This window comes from Erythranthe guttata, chromosome 12 (genome assembly GCF_056151865.1).
Source record: "Erythranthe guttata isolate IM_541 chromosome 12, IM_541, whole genome shotgun sequence".
Taxonomy (NCBI): Eukaryota; Viridiplantae; Streptophyta; class Magnoliopsida; order Lamiales; family Phrymaceae; genus Erythranthe; species Erythranthe guttata.
The window spans coordinates 17878663-17893695 of NC_142544.1; the positions used below are offsets into that span (position 1 = coordinate 17878663).

At 37.8% G+C, this 15033-nt stretch overlaps 3 protein-coding genes and 1 non-coding gene across 5 annotated transcripts; 1 reads left to right on the forward strand and 3 right to left on the reverse strand.

Annotated features, from left to right (window-relative positions):
• Positions 1-299: 299 nt before the first annotated feature.
• LOC105964839 (uncharacterized) lies at positions 300-5025 on the reverse strand. 2 transcript variants are annotated; one of them, XM_088827171.1, is made up of 19 exons: positions 4683-5025; positions 3800-3837; positions 3649-3671; positions 3167-3273; positions 3044-3095; positions 2877-2961; positions 2704-2794; positions 2334-2369; positions 2170-2237; positions 2012-2074; positions 1808-1863; positions 1654-1727; positions 1471-1563; positions 1290-1391; positions 1092-1172; positions 927-1018; positions 806-821; positions 556-685; positions 300-483 (listed from the first exon to the last, which is right to left on the reverse strand). In XM_088827171.1, the coding sequence occupies exons 1-19, from the start codon at positions 4803-4805 to the stop codon at positions 404-406; spliced, it is 1410 nt and encodes a 469-aa protein (XP_088683297.1). In that variant the 5' UTR covers positions 4806-5025; the 3' UTR covers positions 300-403. The 2 variants fall into 2 exon arrangements, with proteins under 2 accessions (XP_088683297.1, XP_012844800.2); XM_012989346.2 differs by having other exon boundaries at positions 306-483; positions 575-685.
• Positions 5026-6997: 1972 nt separating this feature from the next.
• LOC105964840 (Radical SAM superfamily protein) lies at positions 6998-10091 on the reverse strand. The gene is made up of 9 exons (XM_012989347.2): positions 9793-10091; positions 9562-9638; positions 9256-9358; positions 9067-9164; positions 8820-8950; positions 8613-8721; positions 8314-8505; positions 8102-8238; positions 6998-7446 (listed from the first exon to the last, which is right to left on the reverse strand). Exons 1-9 carry the CDS (start codon positions 10028-10030, stop codon positions 7155-7157), a joined length of 1377 nt encoding a protein of 458 aa, XP_012844801.1. The 5' UTR covers positions 10031-10091; the 3' UTR covers positions 6998-7154.
• Positions 10092-10130: 39 nt separating this feature from the next.
• TRNAG-UCC (transfer RNA glycine (anticodon UCC)) lies at positions 10131-10202 on the forward strand. Its single transcript has one exon. It is a non-coding gene; the product is annotated as a tRNA-Gly (tRNA).
• Positions 10203-10490: 288 nt separating this feature from the next.
• On the reverse strand, positions 10491-14292 carry LOC105964838 (Transducin/WD40 repeat-like superfamily protein). Its single transcript, XM_012989345.2, has 2 exons — positions 12290-14292; positions 10491-10843 (listed from the first exon to the last, which is right to left on the reverse strand). The coding sequence occupies exons 1-2, from the start codon at positions 14068-14070 to the stop codon at positions 10837-10839; spliced, it is 1788 nt and encodes a 595-aa protein (XP_012844799.2). The 5' UTR covers positions 14071-14292; the 3' UTR covers positions 10491-10836.
• Positions 14293-15033: the final 741 nt, after the last annotated feature.

The following is a 15033-nucleotide window of genomic DNA, read 5'->3' on the forward strand; positions in this document are numbered from 1 at the left end:
AATATCGTTAGAAGGTTTTTCTGTATTTTATATATAAGATTTATCATTTTTTTGGGATGAGTCACAGGTACTAAATGCCATTCTCATCCCTAAAAAACATGTTGGTCATTGACGGGGTGGGGTAGTACCGTAGTAGGACCCATGTGCATATTGTGATATATATATATATATATATATATATATATATATATATATATATATATATATATATGAGTGGTACTGAAAGTTAGGTTGTGCAGATACAGAAAAAGCGGACACAAAAACAAAGTTTATGAAATTTACATAAGTGTCCACATGTTACGTATTTTGGACATATCCACATTTGAGTTGAGCAGAGATAGGCTGGCAGTCAAGCTAAACACCTAAAGAGTAGGATGATCTCAATTGCTTCCTCTTTTTCTTCTCAGGGGTTGCATGCACTTGTGTTTTCATCCCATATGTTTTCATCTGGAAATTTTCGAATGCTTCCGACACAGCTTCCACCTGTCATATATGTCACGGAAAAGTTCCGCAAGTTTAATTCTATACCAAAACCACACACACACACACGCATACATATTGTTTGTTTGCTCACCAGGTGAGGCTTCTTGGAGTAAACTCTCACGATCCTGTCTTGGTAAGATGTAGGAAGCAAGTGACTGACCAGTTCATCTTTTATATTAAATTTCTCACTGCTATCGTAATCCTGAGAAGACGAACAGACAACATTTGTGTGAACACGCTATCCTCTCTCGAATCATCAAATTCGAGATATAATTTGATCAAATACGAGAAAATAAATTTTGAGCTCTAATGAGTTAGTTACCTTGAAAAAGCTGACACTGGTGCAGATAGAGAAGCACATGGACACAAAGAAAGAAGAAATTGTTTCAGACTTTGAATCATGAAACCATATACAAATGATTAGCTATTATCAGCTAAAGTACCTCTTGAATGGATTATTCCTTCCACGAGTCAGATCAATTTTCACATTGCTCACTGCAATATCTTCCTCACTTAGTGTTGGGTGACTAGAGCTCTGCATTACAAGTTAATTCCTCAGGAACTTATACTTGTCATTTGAATGATACACTAATTGAATTTGGATGGACCTGTGAACAAACTATATCTTGTGGAGTCACGTTCTTGAAGTATTCCATGTTTTCCTTTGGAACTGCAAACTCATTGCAAAACTGCAAAAACGTTTTAGGCACCAGAATATAATGTACGGCATTATTTTTCAGAAAATTGGTAAATAATTTTCTGCACACAACAAGATTTAGTGGTCGTTCGAGTGTATTGGAAGTTACCTGGTACAGATCTCTTCTCCGGATGCGGAGTAGCAGATCTCTTGATTCCTTCAGACTTTGGTCGGAAGAGGTTTCAATCGTTTTAAATATCGTGTCGTCTAACTGCAATTTTGTTATAAATGGAAAATTAGAGGCCCAAAATACAAACTGATACGTCTGTATTAATCAAATCTCCAGTTACCTTCCAGTATTGACCTGGTTCATGAATGTGTGATGAAATATCAAGTGTGTCATTTGCGTTCGTTATGGCATCAACAAACATGAGTTCTATTGCCTGAAAAGACAATTACTAGAGTGTTTACGCCAAGATGAAATGAAGTCGGAATAGAATGTCTTAAAACACAAAGCATTAAGAATCAGGCACCTTCACTTTTGCATGCGTATAGACCGTGCGATGCAAATCTGCCCGAGTAGCAAATAACTTGTGGATGGTAAGATCTGATATATGCGTAACGTAAGATGAATGTGGCATAAAAAGTTAATGAAAAACAAAAACTGATATAGCTATAAATACTAACACTCCTTGGCACGATAGCATATCTCATCATCTATCACACGCATGGCTTCAAACACCCTGCAAGTGATAACAGTAAAATTAGGAAATTTTTCCATTGGGAAACTTAATTTCATAAATAGATTGAAGGCAATAAGAACGAAATAAATTATTTGGTAAATTAATACATATTTGGTAGCTAAATTTCTTTCTAAAGATTCAAGCACACCTCTGAAACTGAAAATTGCAGCCGAGGCCGCAAGCCCTGGAATCACGGACAAGGTAGTCGAATCTGCAGCCAGTTTTTCATTTATGGTGAGTAACTTTTTCTCTCTTTTTTTATTCATTTCTAACCATTGGGGAAAGGAATTGAGATAGAAGATTTACTTGTCGACATCAATTCCATTGCGCCCATTAGCAACAATGTCGTACAAGAAAAGCTTCTCCTTGAAGCTCTACAAACAAATTTAGTTATCATAAAATGCAGAAGAAAGCTATTTAGTCCACCAAATAACAAGTACGCATTAAACCTTTTCATTGCGACTACTTACTTTTGGTGCTCCATTCTCAGAGGCAACTATCAGTTCCTGAAAGAAAGAGAGAGCCAAAAATTAAGATGGAGGAGATAGAAAGCGAGAGGGAAAAATTGCATAGTTCGTGTAAGAACTCTGCATAGCAGTCGCAAACTGTTATATTATTATCTAAAGTCATCAGCATGGAAAAAAAGGGTTGTTCGAAATGCATATTCTTTCAGTATTAGCCTGTGTTTCTCCAATTAAAGTACTAAAGTCTCCAATCGGAGTGAGGCTTCTATTGGAAGCCGAGCTTGTGAGAGTTTCAGTCGTGAAACTTGTACAAGTTTCTACAGTAATTAGGAATACTCATACTAACAAGAGAGCATTGGAGAGTTAGCAATCAAACCTTCACTTTCTTAAGACTTTCAGGATCAATATCAATATTATGTTCATCTACGACATAGTCTATCATCTTCAAAGACATTTCTTCATGAGACCTGCAAATATTATACATTACCTAGATGATTTTTTTTTTGGGTAGCACATATTAATGGATGGAAGAAAGATATATGGAATCACCAGTCCAGGCCAGGGAGAACCCGTGGAAGAAATTCACGCTCGAACATGTGGCTGAAGGGCCCATGACCCAGATCATGCAGTAGACCTACAACAATTGGTAAAGGCAAACAATTGAATGACAGCCATGACCGCAAATAAATGACTACAAATTTAACACATTAATTTACCCGCGATTTTAACAGTTTGTGTGTCAAAATGATCAATATCAAGCTCCCTGCCCTGCAAAGCTAGCATGCATAAGGCCCTTATTCTCAGTTATATGATCAGTAACAATATTATAAAGACATTACTTGAAAGGTTTTCAATCTGTTGATAGCTTCACCAGCCAGCCAATACACCCCAAGTGAATGCTCAAACCGAGAATGCACAGCCCCAGGGTAAACCAAATAAGTCAAACCTATATATATGTATTTGAGTGGACTCAGGATAGACCACAAATTAAATGAGTGTCACAAAATTTAAGGAACAACCAATTGGTCGTAAAAGTTCCAAACAGGACATTTATAATGGACCTGATCCTGGTGTCTAACTGATATTACCAGTTTCCACAAATGACTTGCAGCTATTATCATAATATAGAGACAAAATGATGTTTACAGAGATCTTATAAGAGAAACATTATCTTTCAAGTGCGTCACAAGTGATAGAAAACTGACTGAGCTGAATATGATCGCCAAGTTATTTTTAATGTAATTATGTTATGGATTCAATGCAACCATCTCTTACCATACCTGAACTGCAAATGCATATAGTAAAAATATCCCAAACTCACCTAGCTGCTTCAGATCACGAAGTCTGCAACACATTGAGGAATGTGGTAGATAAATACTTCAGATATAATAAAAAGGAATATAACTAATGATCGCACCAAACTCTAAACAGGGGAAAAAATGACACACGCAGCCTTCGATAGTCTGACTTACCTCTGAAACTGTTCAGTGTCAACGAACTTCAAAGAGAGCTGCAATTCAAAAGGAGAAAAAAAAAAAGATGAGAGTGAGAATCAAACTTTGATGGACAAATAATTGAATGATGTACCACGCCACCTAATTATTTTCTCTTCTTCTGACTTTAAACCTAACGGGATAGTCACGTAATCAGAGCAATAGCAAATAAGATAATGCCATAAAAGGATAAAAAAAAATGAAGGAGTTAAAACAAAACACATGAAAATATATAATATATGCCACGACTTTCTGCTTTTGTATTAATCAAGTAATTATTGAAGATCCACGTGCATAAGTAGTAGGAGGAGCATACATGTAGTTTTAAAAACAAAGCAGATGCACATGTGCCTGTACATGCAGAAATCGTGCATAATAAAAAATTCTTTTGACTTGTGAAGATAGTATGAGAAACAGGAATAATCAAATCACAACAAACTATATATGGCTTTTGAATCTGAGAGGACCGTCTATTCTGCAATCTTCAACAGCTATTATATCAACATAAAACAGATCAAATGCAACTCTATCACTTAAAGGCACAAAATCTCCTTCATCAACTAAAAAAACTAGCAAAACAAAACAGAAGAACGAAAAACATCTCTGCTCCGGTAAACTCCAATTTTACAATTAAAACTAATTCAACACGATACTACACCAGCATATCAGTACGATTCCACCTCCCCAAACGCAATCACATAAATTAAATCTCAATAGTTCAAAAAACGAAGAATCAATTCCATTTTCTCTACAAAATTGAACTTAAATCCACGCATGCAGGAGAGAGGAAAAACACGCTTTCAGCAACAAATTAAAACGAAAATCAGAAGTATACGAAAAACAGAAGAGGAAAAATATATACAGGATCGAGATAGATGTTGCCGTGGACATTGTCGTGTATGTGCTTCGATAACCTCCGCTCGTCGGTCGAAGAAAACGCAGAGTTGTTGCTCGGAATTCGCTCCTCAAAGTATGTAGCTCCCATGCTTTTCTCAGGCGAATAGGAAACAGTGCCGGAAACTGTAGAGAGAGAGAGAGAACGAAATTGGAATTCTAGAGAGAGAGGCAGTTACAGAAAAAATAGAAAGTGCTCTCCAAGGTTTAGAGAGAGTGGAGGAGTATTTATATTTATTTATAAATGGAATTTTGGGAATTTGGAGTGGTGCTATGGTGGTGGAAGGATGTCGTGATGCCGCCAAAAAGGTACCTTTTTGTCTACTCATGGATGAATTAAATAGTCTACTTCTCTTCTCACCCCCAAATTTCAATATTTAATCAAATTTATTTTTTCAATTTTTCAGTTATACTTATTATATAGTATAGTGTACGTTACCCTCAATAAATTCTCTAATTAAATTTTCCCCAAAAGAACTCTTGAAATTCTGTATTTAATTGTTGTAAGTAACTTTATAAGTTATAACACCTCATGAATGCATTATTTATTATTCATCATCCATAATTAATTTTTATGTTTATGTCGTTCGAGTAATCTTTAATCTTTATAATTGATGATGCTCGAAAGTAGATTTAAGTATTTTTGAGCTTCTATACGTATGAAGTGTCATATATATTAGACGAGTTATGAAGTAATAAGTGTTGTGTCGTCTCCAACGATTATACTCCAACGCTCAGATCGAAATATCACAAGTTGAATAAGGTTTTATAACATTGATGTGAGCAATAACTCGAATACCTTTAAAATATATGGTAGTGTCACTATACTCGAGACTCATAAAATTCTATTAATTTAGTGAAATATTAAATCATCGAACTAATAATTTATCGAGGTAATATACGAGTTGGAATAATAAATCCACTACCAATACAGAAGAATTAGGCATTTAATTCATCAAAGAGGAGCCTGGATTTCCCTGAAAACACCCCACATGTACAATTTACCCTGGATTCTCCAAAACGTCGGCGGCAACAAAACCGAACTAAAAACCAGAAGCTCCGTGTTTTCCACTAATGCCCTCATGGCTAAATCGTCACGTATCATCTCAAACATCAATTGGTCGAAAATCTTTTCTTGCTCCATTGGAAAGAAATAAACCGCAATATTATCTTCGGTGGGGCCCGATCCTGCCCGAAAGCTCTTCGGCCAGACATTACACTTGGGCAGCAAATCGAAGCGCATCACATGTTTGAACTTTGAAGCTTGCGTGTGAATTTCCGTGCCCAATGATTTGATTGACAATCCCGCGTAAAGCTCGCCGATTTTTGTCGGGAAAGAATCGTTTTTGTTGTTGTGAGGAATAACACTGAAACTGCCGAACCAAATCGGTCGGATTAAAGGCTGAGACATGAAATTGAATTGTTCTTCTTCTTCGTCGAAATCGCAGAAGGGCAGAAGTTTGTTGTAGGTAGGGTTTTTATTGTGTCTTGTGCTGGATATCTCTTCTTCTTCGTCGTCGTCGACCTGATGATCTAGAAGTGTTGATGAATTACTTACCGTTGATAATTCGGAATATTTGAATTCGTCAATAATACGATATAAGTAATCATAAGAATCGTCCAGTTCATGTTGTTGTTGTTGTTCATCCTGGAAATTCATCATCATCATCGATGGAAATTAATTAACTCAATTAAAAAAAATTATTAGATGGGAATTGAATGAGAGAGAGAGAGAGAGAGAGAGAGAGAGAGATTATATATATAGATAGATTATGTTGTGTAGAGAGAAGTGATTAAATTAATCCCAAGTTTAGTTGGAAAGGCATTCTTCTGTGCATGGGAAGAAGTAATTAAATAGGGAAACCTAATTAAGTTCAGTAGGATTGAAAATTAATTATATTTTTCATACAAATAAAATATTTATTTATTTATTTTTTGTTATTCCTCATGAAATTCAATTTTAAATTTGCTAAAATTTTATATATTGGAAGGAACGAATCGGAATTAGCCATTTAAGAAAACAAATCGGTTTTTTTTTCAGAAGTGAAAAACTAGCTCCAATTCCGTTCCAAAAAAATCGGAATTTCGGAAATTCGTACAAAAAAATTGTTCCAAAATCAATTTTTTTTGGATCGGAATCGTCAAAGGAAATTTCCAATTTTTGGTCAACTAAAATATAAAATACATAAATATTGGGATTTTAAGTGTCATCTTCGAGAAAAAAAATCGGAAATCTTTTCGAAACTTAAATCGGATCGGGTGTCGAAAACTCATACACAATAGTTAGTACAAAACAATCATATTTCATTGAAACATAATATTACGATTATTCCCTCATAAAATAATATTATTACAATTACCCACGAGGGTAAAGTCGGTATTCTAATGAATATTCTATGGAACCAAAAAGATTCCATTCATACTATATAAACTGCAGTTTTCAAACAGAAGAAGCCTCAAGTGCAGCTCGAAATTTAAGAGGTACTTTGAGCAATGGAGCTTGTACCTCACCTGGATTGCCAAGCTGGCCACATGCAGCCATTTGATCGTCTCCTTTGCTAAATCGCATGAAAACGACACACCCTGATGCAGCTAGTATATTGCGAAACTCGATCATTTTCTCCTCACTGGTTGACTTAAACTTTGACCCACTATGAGGATTGAAAGAAATGAGATTGATCTTGCAAGGAATGCCTTGGACGAGATCGATTAATCGTTTAGCATCTTCGATACTGCAGAAAGAATATTCTTGATTAAAAAGGAAATGGTGTGTGGGTAGGACTTAGGAGTGGAAATCGGACGGAACGGATCGGAATTAGCACTTTCGGAAAAATTCTGATTTTGGAAGTGAAAAACTAATGCAGTTCCATTAAAAAAAATGGAAATCAGATTTTTGAAAATTGGAAAATTTGGATTATGAATCGGGATGAATTCGAATATTCCAATTTTTAGCAACCTAAAATACAAAATACATAAAGATATGGATATTGTTAGTGTAATTTTCAGACAGAAATCCGAATTAGCACTTACGGTAAAATTTCGATATTTTCGGAAGTGAAAAACTAATGCCAGTTCCATTAAAAAAATCGGAAAAATCAGAAACGGGAATTTCGAAAATTGAAAATTTTGGAATCGGGATTGGGAGGAATTCCGTAAAAAACGGCGGAACTGTTTTCGGAAATTGAAATCAGATCAAAAATCGGAATTTGATATCTATTCCAATTCCAATCCAAAAAAATAAAATCGGAAACTGGAATTCAGAATGAAAAATATTGTTCCACAATCGGGAATTTTGGATCGGAATCGGCGGAAAATCTGAAACTCCGTTCCAATTTCCACCCCTATGCACGAGTGTTTGTGTGCGATTAAAAGGCAATTATATCTGACCTGTCATTAACTCCAGCAAGCATTACATACTCGAACAAGACCTTGTAGTTGCGTTTGAACTGGAGTTCCTCTCGAAGTGTACCGAGAAGCAACCCCAGGTTATACTTGCGGTTAATTGGCATCACCCAATTTCTAACCTGCATTTTTTTTTTAACAATAACAACACACTTAATTAAATAAATAAATAAATAATATTAAACAAGAAATCGTACCTCATCTGTAGTAGCGTTTAAACTGACAGCTAAAGCACAGTTAGATTCTTTAAGAAGACGTTTAATTTGAGGAACAAGCCCACTCGTAGAAATCGTAACTTTGCGGGGACTGAACTGAAGGCCTTGCTCGTCTACCATTATGTCTGCAGCTTTTATCACATTCTCGATGTTGTGAAGTGGTTCGCCCATTCCCTGTAAAAGTACAAGGTTCACTCTCGGTAACTCGTAAGAAGTCTTGAAATGCTAAAAGTTAAGAGCATACGTCGGAATATTTATTATTTTTTTATTTTTTAAATTACCATGAACACAACATTTGTTATCGTGCCGACTTCATGCGAAAGCAGCCGCCTCGCCAAAACAGCCTGCTCAACTATCTCAGCAGCAGTTAAATTTCTTTTCAACCCCATTCTGCAAATAAATCACCACCACAAAATTCAATAGTAACTCCGTTTTCGAGTTTTCAGGTCAGAAAAAAGTAAAAAGTAAAAAGTAAATGAAGTAGTTGCCTTCCGGTGTAGCAAAACTGGCAGTTCATGGCACATCCAACTTGACTGGAAACGCACACAGTGGTGCGTCCTCTAGGGCCAGGAATCACAACAGTTTCGATCGTAAGTCCATCTTCCATTGTGAATAATATCTGTTAAGCACCTGTCCCTTTTAAATGAATGAGATGGTTCTATTACTCAACCTAATGCAAACCACACCATTTAAAACGAAAATTAGAGAAGAAAAAAAAAAGACGTGTTTGTTTACCTTCTTGGTTCCGTCCGACGCAGTAAGCATATCCTTCAACTGCAAAACATTAAATTCAGCGTGTTCGCCCAACATCCTCTTCAAGTCCTTGTTCAAACCTGGCAGTAGCAAATAAAACAGACGGTTTTTCAGTTCCGACAAATTCAATAATTAAATCAAGCTCACGAATACTTGAGGAACAAGAATAACCTTGTAATTCTTCGATGTCGTGAGCCCAAATATTGTTTCCGTATAATCGTTTCCACAACATCAACGCCTGAGCAGGTCGAAATCCATGAGACTGAACCCATTTCTATTGTATCCAGTGAACAACATCAGAAGCGAAACAAACTACGAATCAAATGTGTGATAATCTAGAATTCGAAACCAGACAACATGAACATGATTGAAGAGTGAGTCAGTCAATCAATCAATTCATTTCCTAATTATTCGAGTTTGTTTATCAATTGTACAAAACACAAACCCTAGAATGAAAAGGGTGGTTATAAATTATACCTCGAGTTCATGATATCTCATCCCTTTTAAAAGAACCTTTGAGCCAATCACTGGTATGCAGCTATTCTCTTCGCCCACTGTGCACAAAAATGAAAATGTAAAATAATTGTGTTCTGAAAAAAAAAAAAAAGAGAATCGAGAAAACCAGAGGCGCGAATGGAAGTAAAATGTATCGAATTTCGAATTTATTTATACTTGACTAAGTTTTTGTGCAGAGGGTGGTAATTATACCTGAAAGTGTGGGAGAGAGCGAGGATTGGAGAGTGGCGGCGGCCGACAGTGAGAAAGAACGGCCATAGGAAGAGGAATGGGTGAGAGAAGGTGGATTTGTGGATGATTTCAAAGGGTGCGAAATAGGCGGGATTGGAGAGAGAGAGGAGGCGGAGGAGGAGTAAACGGTCTGTAAGGGTGAAGATAGGGTGGCGAGCTGCCGCCTCATCCACGGTCCGCGGCTGAGCTTCATCTCCATTGGAGACCAAAGTCCAAAACTCGAGCCTAGATTAACACACTTTCGTGTAATACGAAAAGAATACAACTTATTGAGTTATTTCATTTCATTTGAACAACAAGCGTTTGTAGTCCAACGGTTAGGATAATTGCCTTCCAAGCAATAGACCCGGGTTCGACTCCCGGCAGACGCAATCATTTATAATATAATTTTTTTTTTTTTGTACAAGTCATTTCTCATTGACAGTTGAGAAGTTATATCCTAGCTTGATTTTATTAGCAGTTCAACAGATGTCGAGCGAACACAAATCAATTTGAACTCGGAACTATTTTTTTAAGATTAGTCTCGTAGTATCCTGTGTTCGAGTAGATTAATTTTAAGGAAAATTTCGCCGAATCCAATCATCGAATATAATGTCGAATCCAATCATCGAATATAATGAAACGAAGCCAGAGGGGAATTGTCGCCAACAAGCCAAATCTAAAAAAATCGATAAGAACATGAAATCTATATCAAAAGCTCACAAGGGTTTAGAAATATTCGAGAATAGCGAAAACAAACTATTACATAGTTTACATGACCTGCCATTTCTCAGAACTCCAACAAGGTGAAGTATTAAAGTTACAAAGGTAGTGTTTTTTCTCTTCAACTTGGCTAGAAAGAAAATATAGTAAGCAATAATAATATCAGCGTGCGGGTACATGGGCTCTGTGCTTCGTCCAACCTCAAATGGAAACGTTCTTGTTTTCAGTATTTTCCGAGTGTGTATCCCCTCCAAGATGATATCAGAGCCAGTAGATGCAACAATCCAACCATTAATTTGCAACTTAGTCCCTGCAAACATTTAAAAAATACGAATTACAAAGTTAGAAAGAGGAGTAAAAGCAATTTTTGTTTCAGTGACGAAGAAAGCTAAGTGGCCAAACAAACAAGTCTCGGACAATATTTAGATTCAGCAAAGTCCAAGCAGACGGAGAAGAAATGAAACCAGAGAAAAAGGGAAAAAAAACATTTATAGTCGAACCAGCTATCGAGATATACAAATAGCTCGTGAAACATACTATTCACATACTAAAATGTGATGCGATCTGGGAGAGTAACTTGCGTCTAAGAACAACCTAGTCTAGTACAATCTGAAATAGTTTCAGCCTTTTTCTCAGAGTGTTCATACTTCCAGCAGTCTGATATCCACAACTAGGCTCTATTGACAAAGATCGAGAGCTAAACTATGAGTCTGACTATTTTTTTTTGTAAGAGCCGTGTGCAGAATGGCTTTGTTAGTTATGAAGTATCTATATTTCTTTCTTCTCTGAATGGAAGCCAATACAAATTTATCCAAAAACGGGGAATCTATTGCATTATAATGTGTTTTTCCTAAAGGGCTTATGGTCCGCCTTTCAGTCAGACTAACTACCCGGAGCATGCCTGGCAGTAGCATAACAGTGATTTCCTCACAATTACCTCCAAATTACTTTCAGTCAGCAGTACACTTAACTCCCAAGTAAAGAACAATCATAAGACATCAGTCATTATAGTCAATAATTAGAGAGAGCTTAAAATATTCAAGAGTTCAAACAAATTCATCCGAGACTACGGCTAGGAGGAGAGTAAATGCAGAGACATTATAAAATATCATTTCAATATCAGGAATTTCTGCAGATAATATATTATAAATCTGACAAGAGAGTGATTCTTTTCCAAGAGAAAGCATGTGAAGTATGTGTCGTTCAAAGTTGGGAGTAGATATGGGTTGTAACAAAATAATAAAATCAACACAGCCAACAATTGCATGATCGGATATTGTACCAACCTGCTAAAACACCTAGCATATTTATTTTGCCAGTGCAATCATGTATATATATATATATAAATATTCCTAGTCGGGAAGACGATATCTCAATGGTTGGCAGAATTTACTACCAAGTACAACACTAACAATGGGTACTAACATTGAGTACTTCGCAACTACATGTGCTAGCATTTCGTAGACAGCACTAATCAATAAATGATAGAACTAGAGCAATCACAAAGTAATCCAGACGGAAATATCAATCAACTGTAGTCCAACCAATAATATCATCCTTAAAAATTGGTTTCAGCCATATGTTACACAAGCGACAATTTCAGAGGTTGCTCACCCTAATTCAAGTTTATAAAGGCTAATCCTATTAAGCCATGATTAAGATCCCTAATTAGACATTCACAGGCACAAGAACTTTTCAACAATAATAGAGCCAATAGAAAGATTATTCATGTAGAACCATAGATTAGAATCCATACCAGTATTTGATTAAGCCATCCCAGCCACAGGTAGCAACTTTACTCTGTTCCAGCGGATGCCAAGCAGCACCGATACAAACTCCGTCGTGGCACTTGAGAGTTCTAAAGACTTTGCAACTCTTCCAATCCCAAAACCAGCACCTTCCCTCACCATCTCCTGACATGACAAACCGCCCATCGGGCGAAAAGTTAACCTGACAAGCATACCCAGCCACAATGTGCCCAGCAAATCTCTTCTTCTTGTTTAGCTGGAATCTCTCCCTCGTGCTGTAAATAAGTATCTGATTATCCAAACTTTGACATGCAAGCCAATTCGAATTCGGGTGCAACGAGATCGAAGGCATCGAATGCATATGGGGTTCACTAATATACTTTATAACCACCGGTATACCATACTCCCACACACGCAACGACTTGTCATCACTAGATGTAACAAACCTCCTGTTGTTGTCGACAAACGTAATTGTATTCACTGCCCCTAAATGCTGATCATACTCCTGGGTAATCTGCCCTGAATTTATATCCCACTGGACAATTTTCTTATCACTCATCCCCGCTAACAACACATTCTGCTTATCCTCATCGGGGTTAAGCCTCACTACATAAGGAATCTTTCCAGTCGAAAAAGTCGATATCACTTGCCCTGTCTCTGTATCCCAATACTTGATATTCTTATCATACCCAGCACTCAAGAACTTACTTCCATCGTTACTAAACCATATATCTCGTACAGCCTTGCCATGCCCCATGTACGTTCTCATACATTTCCCCGAATTGAACACATCCCAAATCTTCACCTTTGTATCCATCCCAGCAGACAATATCAAATGACCATGATTGGGGAAGAACCTAATAGCTGAAACCCCTTTCGTATGCCCGCTCCAAGTGTGCACCAATCTCTTCGGTATGTAACAATGATCGTTACTCGCCTTTGCATCCTTAGGCGGTGCGATCCACGACCTCCCTTGATAATCCTTCTCCTCTTTTCCATGAAACGTGGTCTTATCAACAAAGGCTTCGCCTTTCTCCTTCTCACCGTCTTTCTCCGCCTTCTTCTTCGCATGCTCTTCAGCATACTTCTTCTGCTCCTCTGTCAAATTCTCTTGCACCCAATCTTTCTTCCCCGCCCACGGACTCTTCCTATTCTTCATCAACCAAGTATCCGATGCCGGATTCTCCAACTCAACCGCATCCACCTGGTCACCTCCCTCATTCTCCTCCAACATCTCCTTCTTCTTCTCCAATTTCCTCTTCTTCTGCTCGTGCTGCGGTATATTATACACGGAAATCCCATCGTTGTTCTTAAACCCTTCAACATCGCCCACATAACTGTTCTTGGAAGGATCCGCAGCGTACCCGAATTTATAAAAAGTATTGTACTGCTCATCAAACACGAAAGATCCTATATTTGCGTCTTCAACAAACCCTAGCTTGTGATTGCGGAGGCCTTGAGCGAGCCCGTCTTTGGCGTAGGGATGAGAGGGGCCGGCAATTGGAGCCCAGAGCTGGTCGTAGGTGGGGTTGAAGGAGACGAGGTGTTGGGTCGGGTCAATTGGTTTGTGGGCCACCGAATGGGCCTTGCCGGAGACGGTGAGGGAGAGCATGGTGTCGTCGACTTTGGGTGCGGCGGATTTGGAGGGGAGTGAGATCCGGACTGGGGAGGAGTCGGGTGAAGCGTCCGGGTCCGGGTCCGGGTCGGAATTTGTAGGCGGAGGGGGTGAAGCGTCGTCGTCTTTGTCTTCTTCCATGTCGGAGTTTCTGTATGATTGCAGGAGATCCATAACTAGGGCTTCCGCTTAATCGGAGAGAAATTGGGGAAGAAGATTATGGCGGCTGTTTATTTTTGAGTAAAGGGGTTTCGAGTACAGCATAAATCGCGTTTCTTCCCCTTTCTTTTTTTTTCCCCTTTTTAATTTACGGATTTTTATTTAATATTTTTTTTTATTAAATACCAGTATTGCCAATCAAATTTAAGAAAACATAAATTAATAATGATAATCGAAGGAGTCCTAATAACAACACACATAGAATTTTAAACTCCTTTCCGGTTACCTGTATTCGATTAGATTAAATTAGATGAGATTGTATTGATTTTCTATCGACTAATTTATTGTTTCATTAGTAAGATGTTTCGGTTTATCAGACGTAGGAGCTTATCAGCTGTTTAAAATAAGCTTAGCCAAACACCCTCTAAGTATGAACTTGACAATCTAACGTATTACTATTCTCTACTATTTATCAGCTGTTTAAAATAAGCTTAGCCAAACACCCTCTAAGTATGAACTTGACAATCTAACGTATTACTATTCTCTACTATTTTGTCGGTAGAACTTAATAACGATAATCAAATGTGATGCGGTCAACAATAAGTTTACTCGAATCACCTCAAGATAATAATGTGATGCGGTTGGGTTTCCCCAAAAGGCCTCATACCAATGGAGTTACTATCCCCTCCTTATAAAGGATAGATCTTTCCCATATTTAACCGATGTGGGACATTGTTTGCACCTCAACAATCCTCCCCTCGAACAAAGTACCACATAGGTCGGACCACAAAGGACCACCGAGCCTCCCCTCAATTTGCGCCTAGGGTTCACACCACCGAGCCTCCCACCTGGAGCTCGTCGAGCCGCCTTCATTTGCGCACCGGGAGCTCACCATTTTTGTTCGGCACCGAGGATTCGGCAATTTCCACCACATGGTTAGGTCTGGGCCATGGCTCTGATACCACTGTTGGGCCCCCG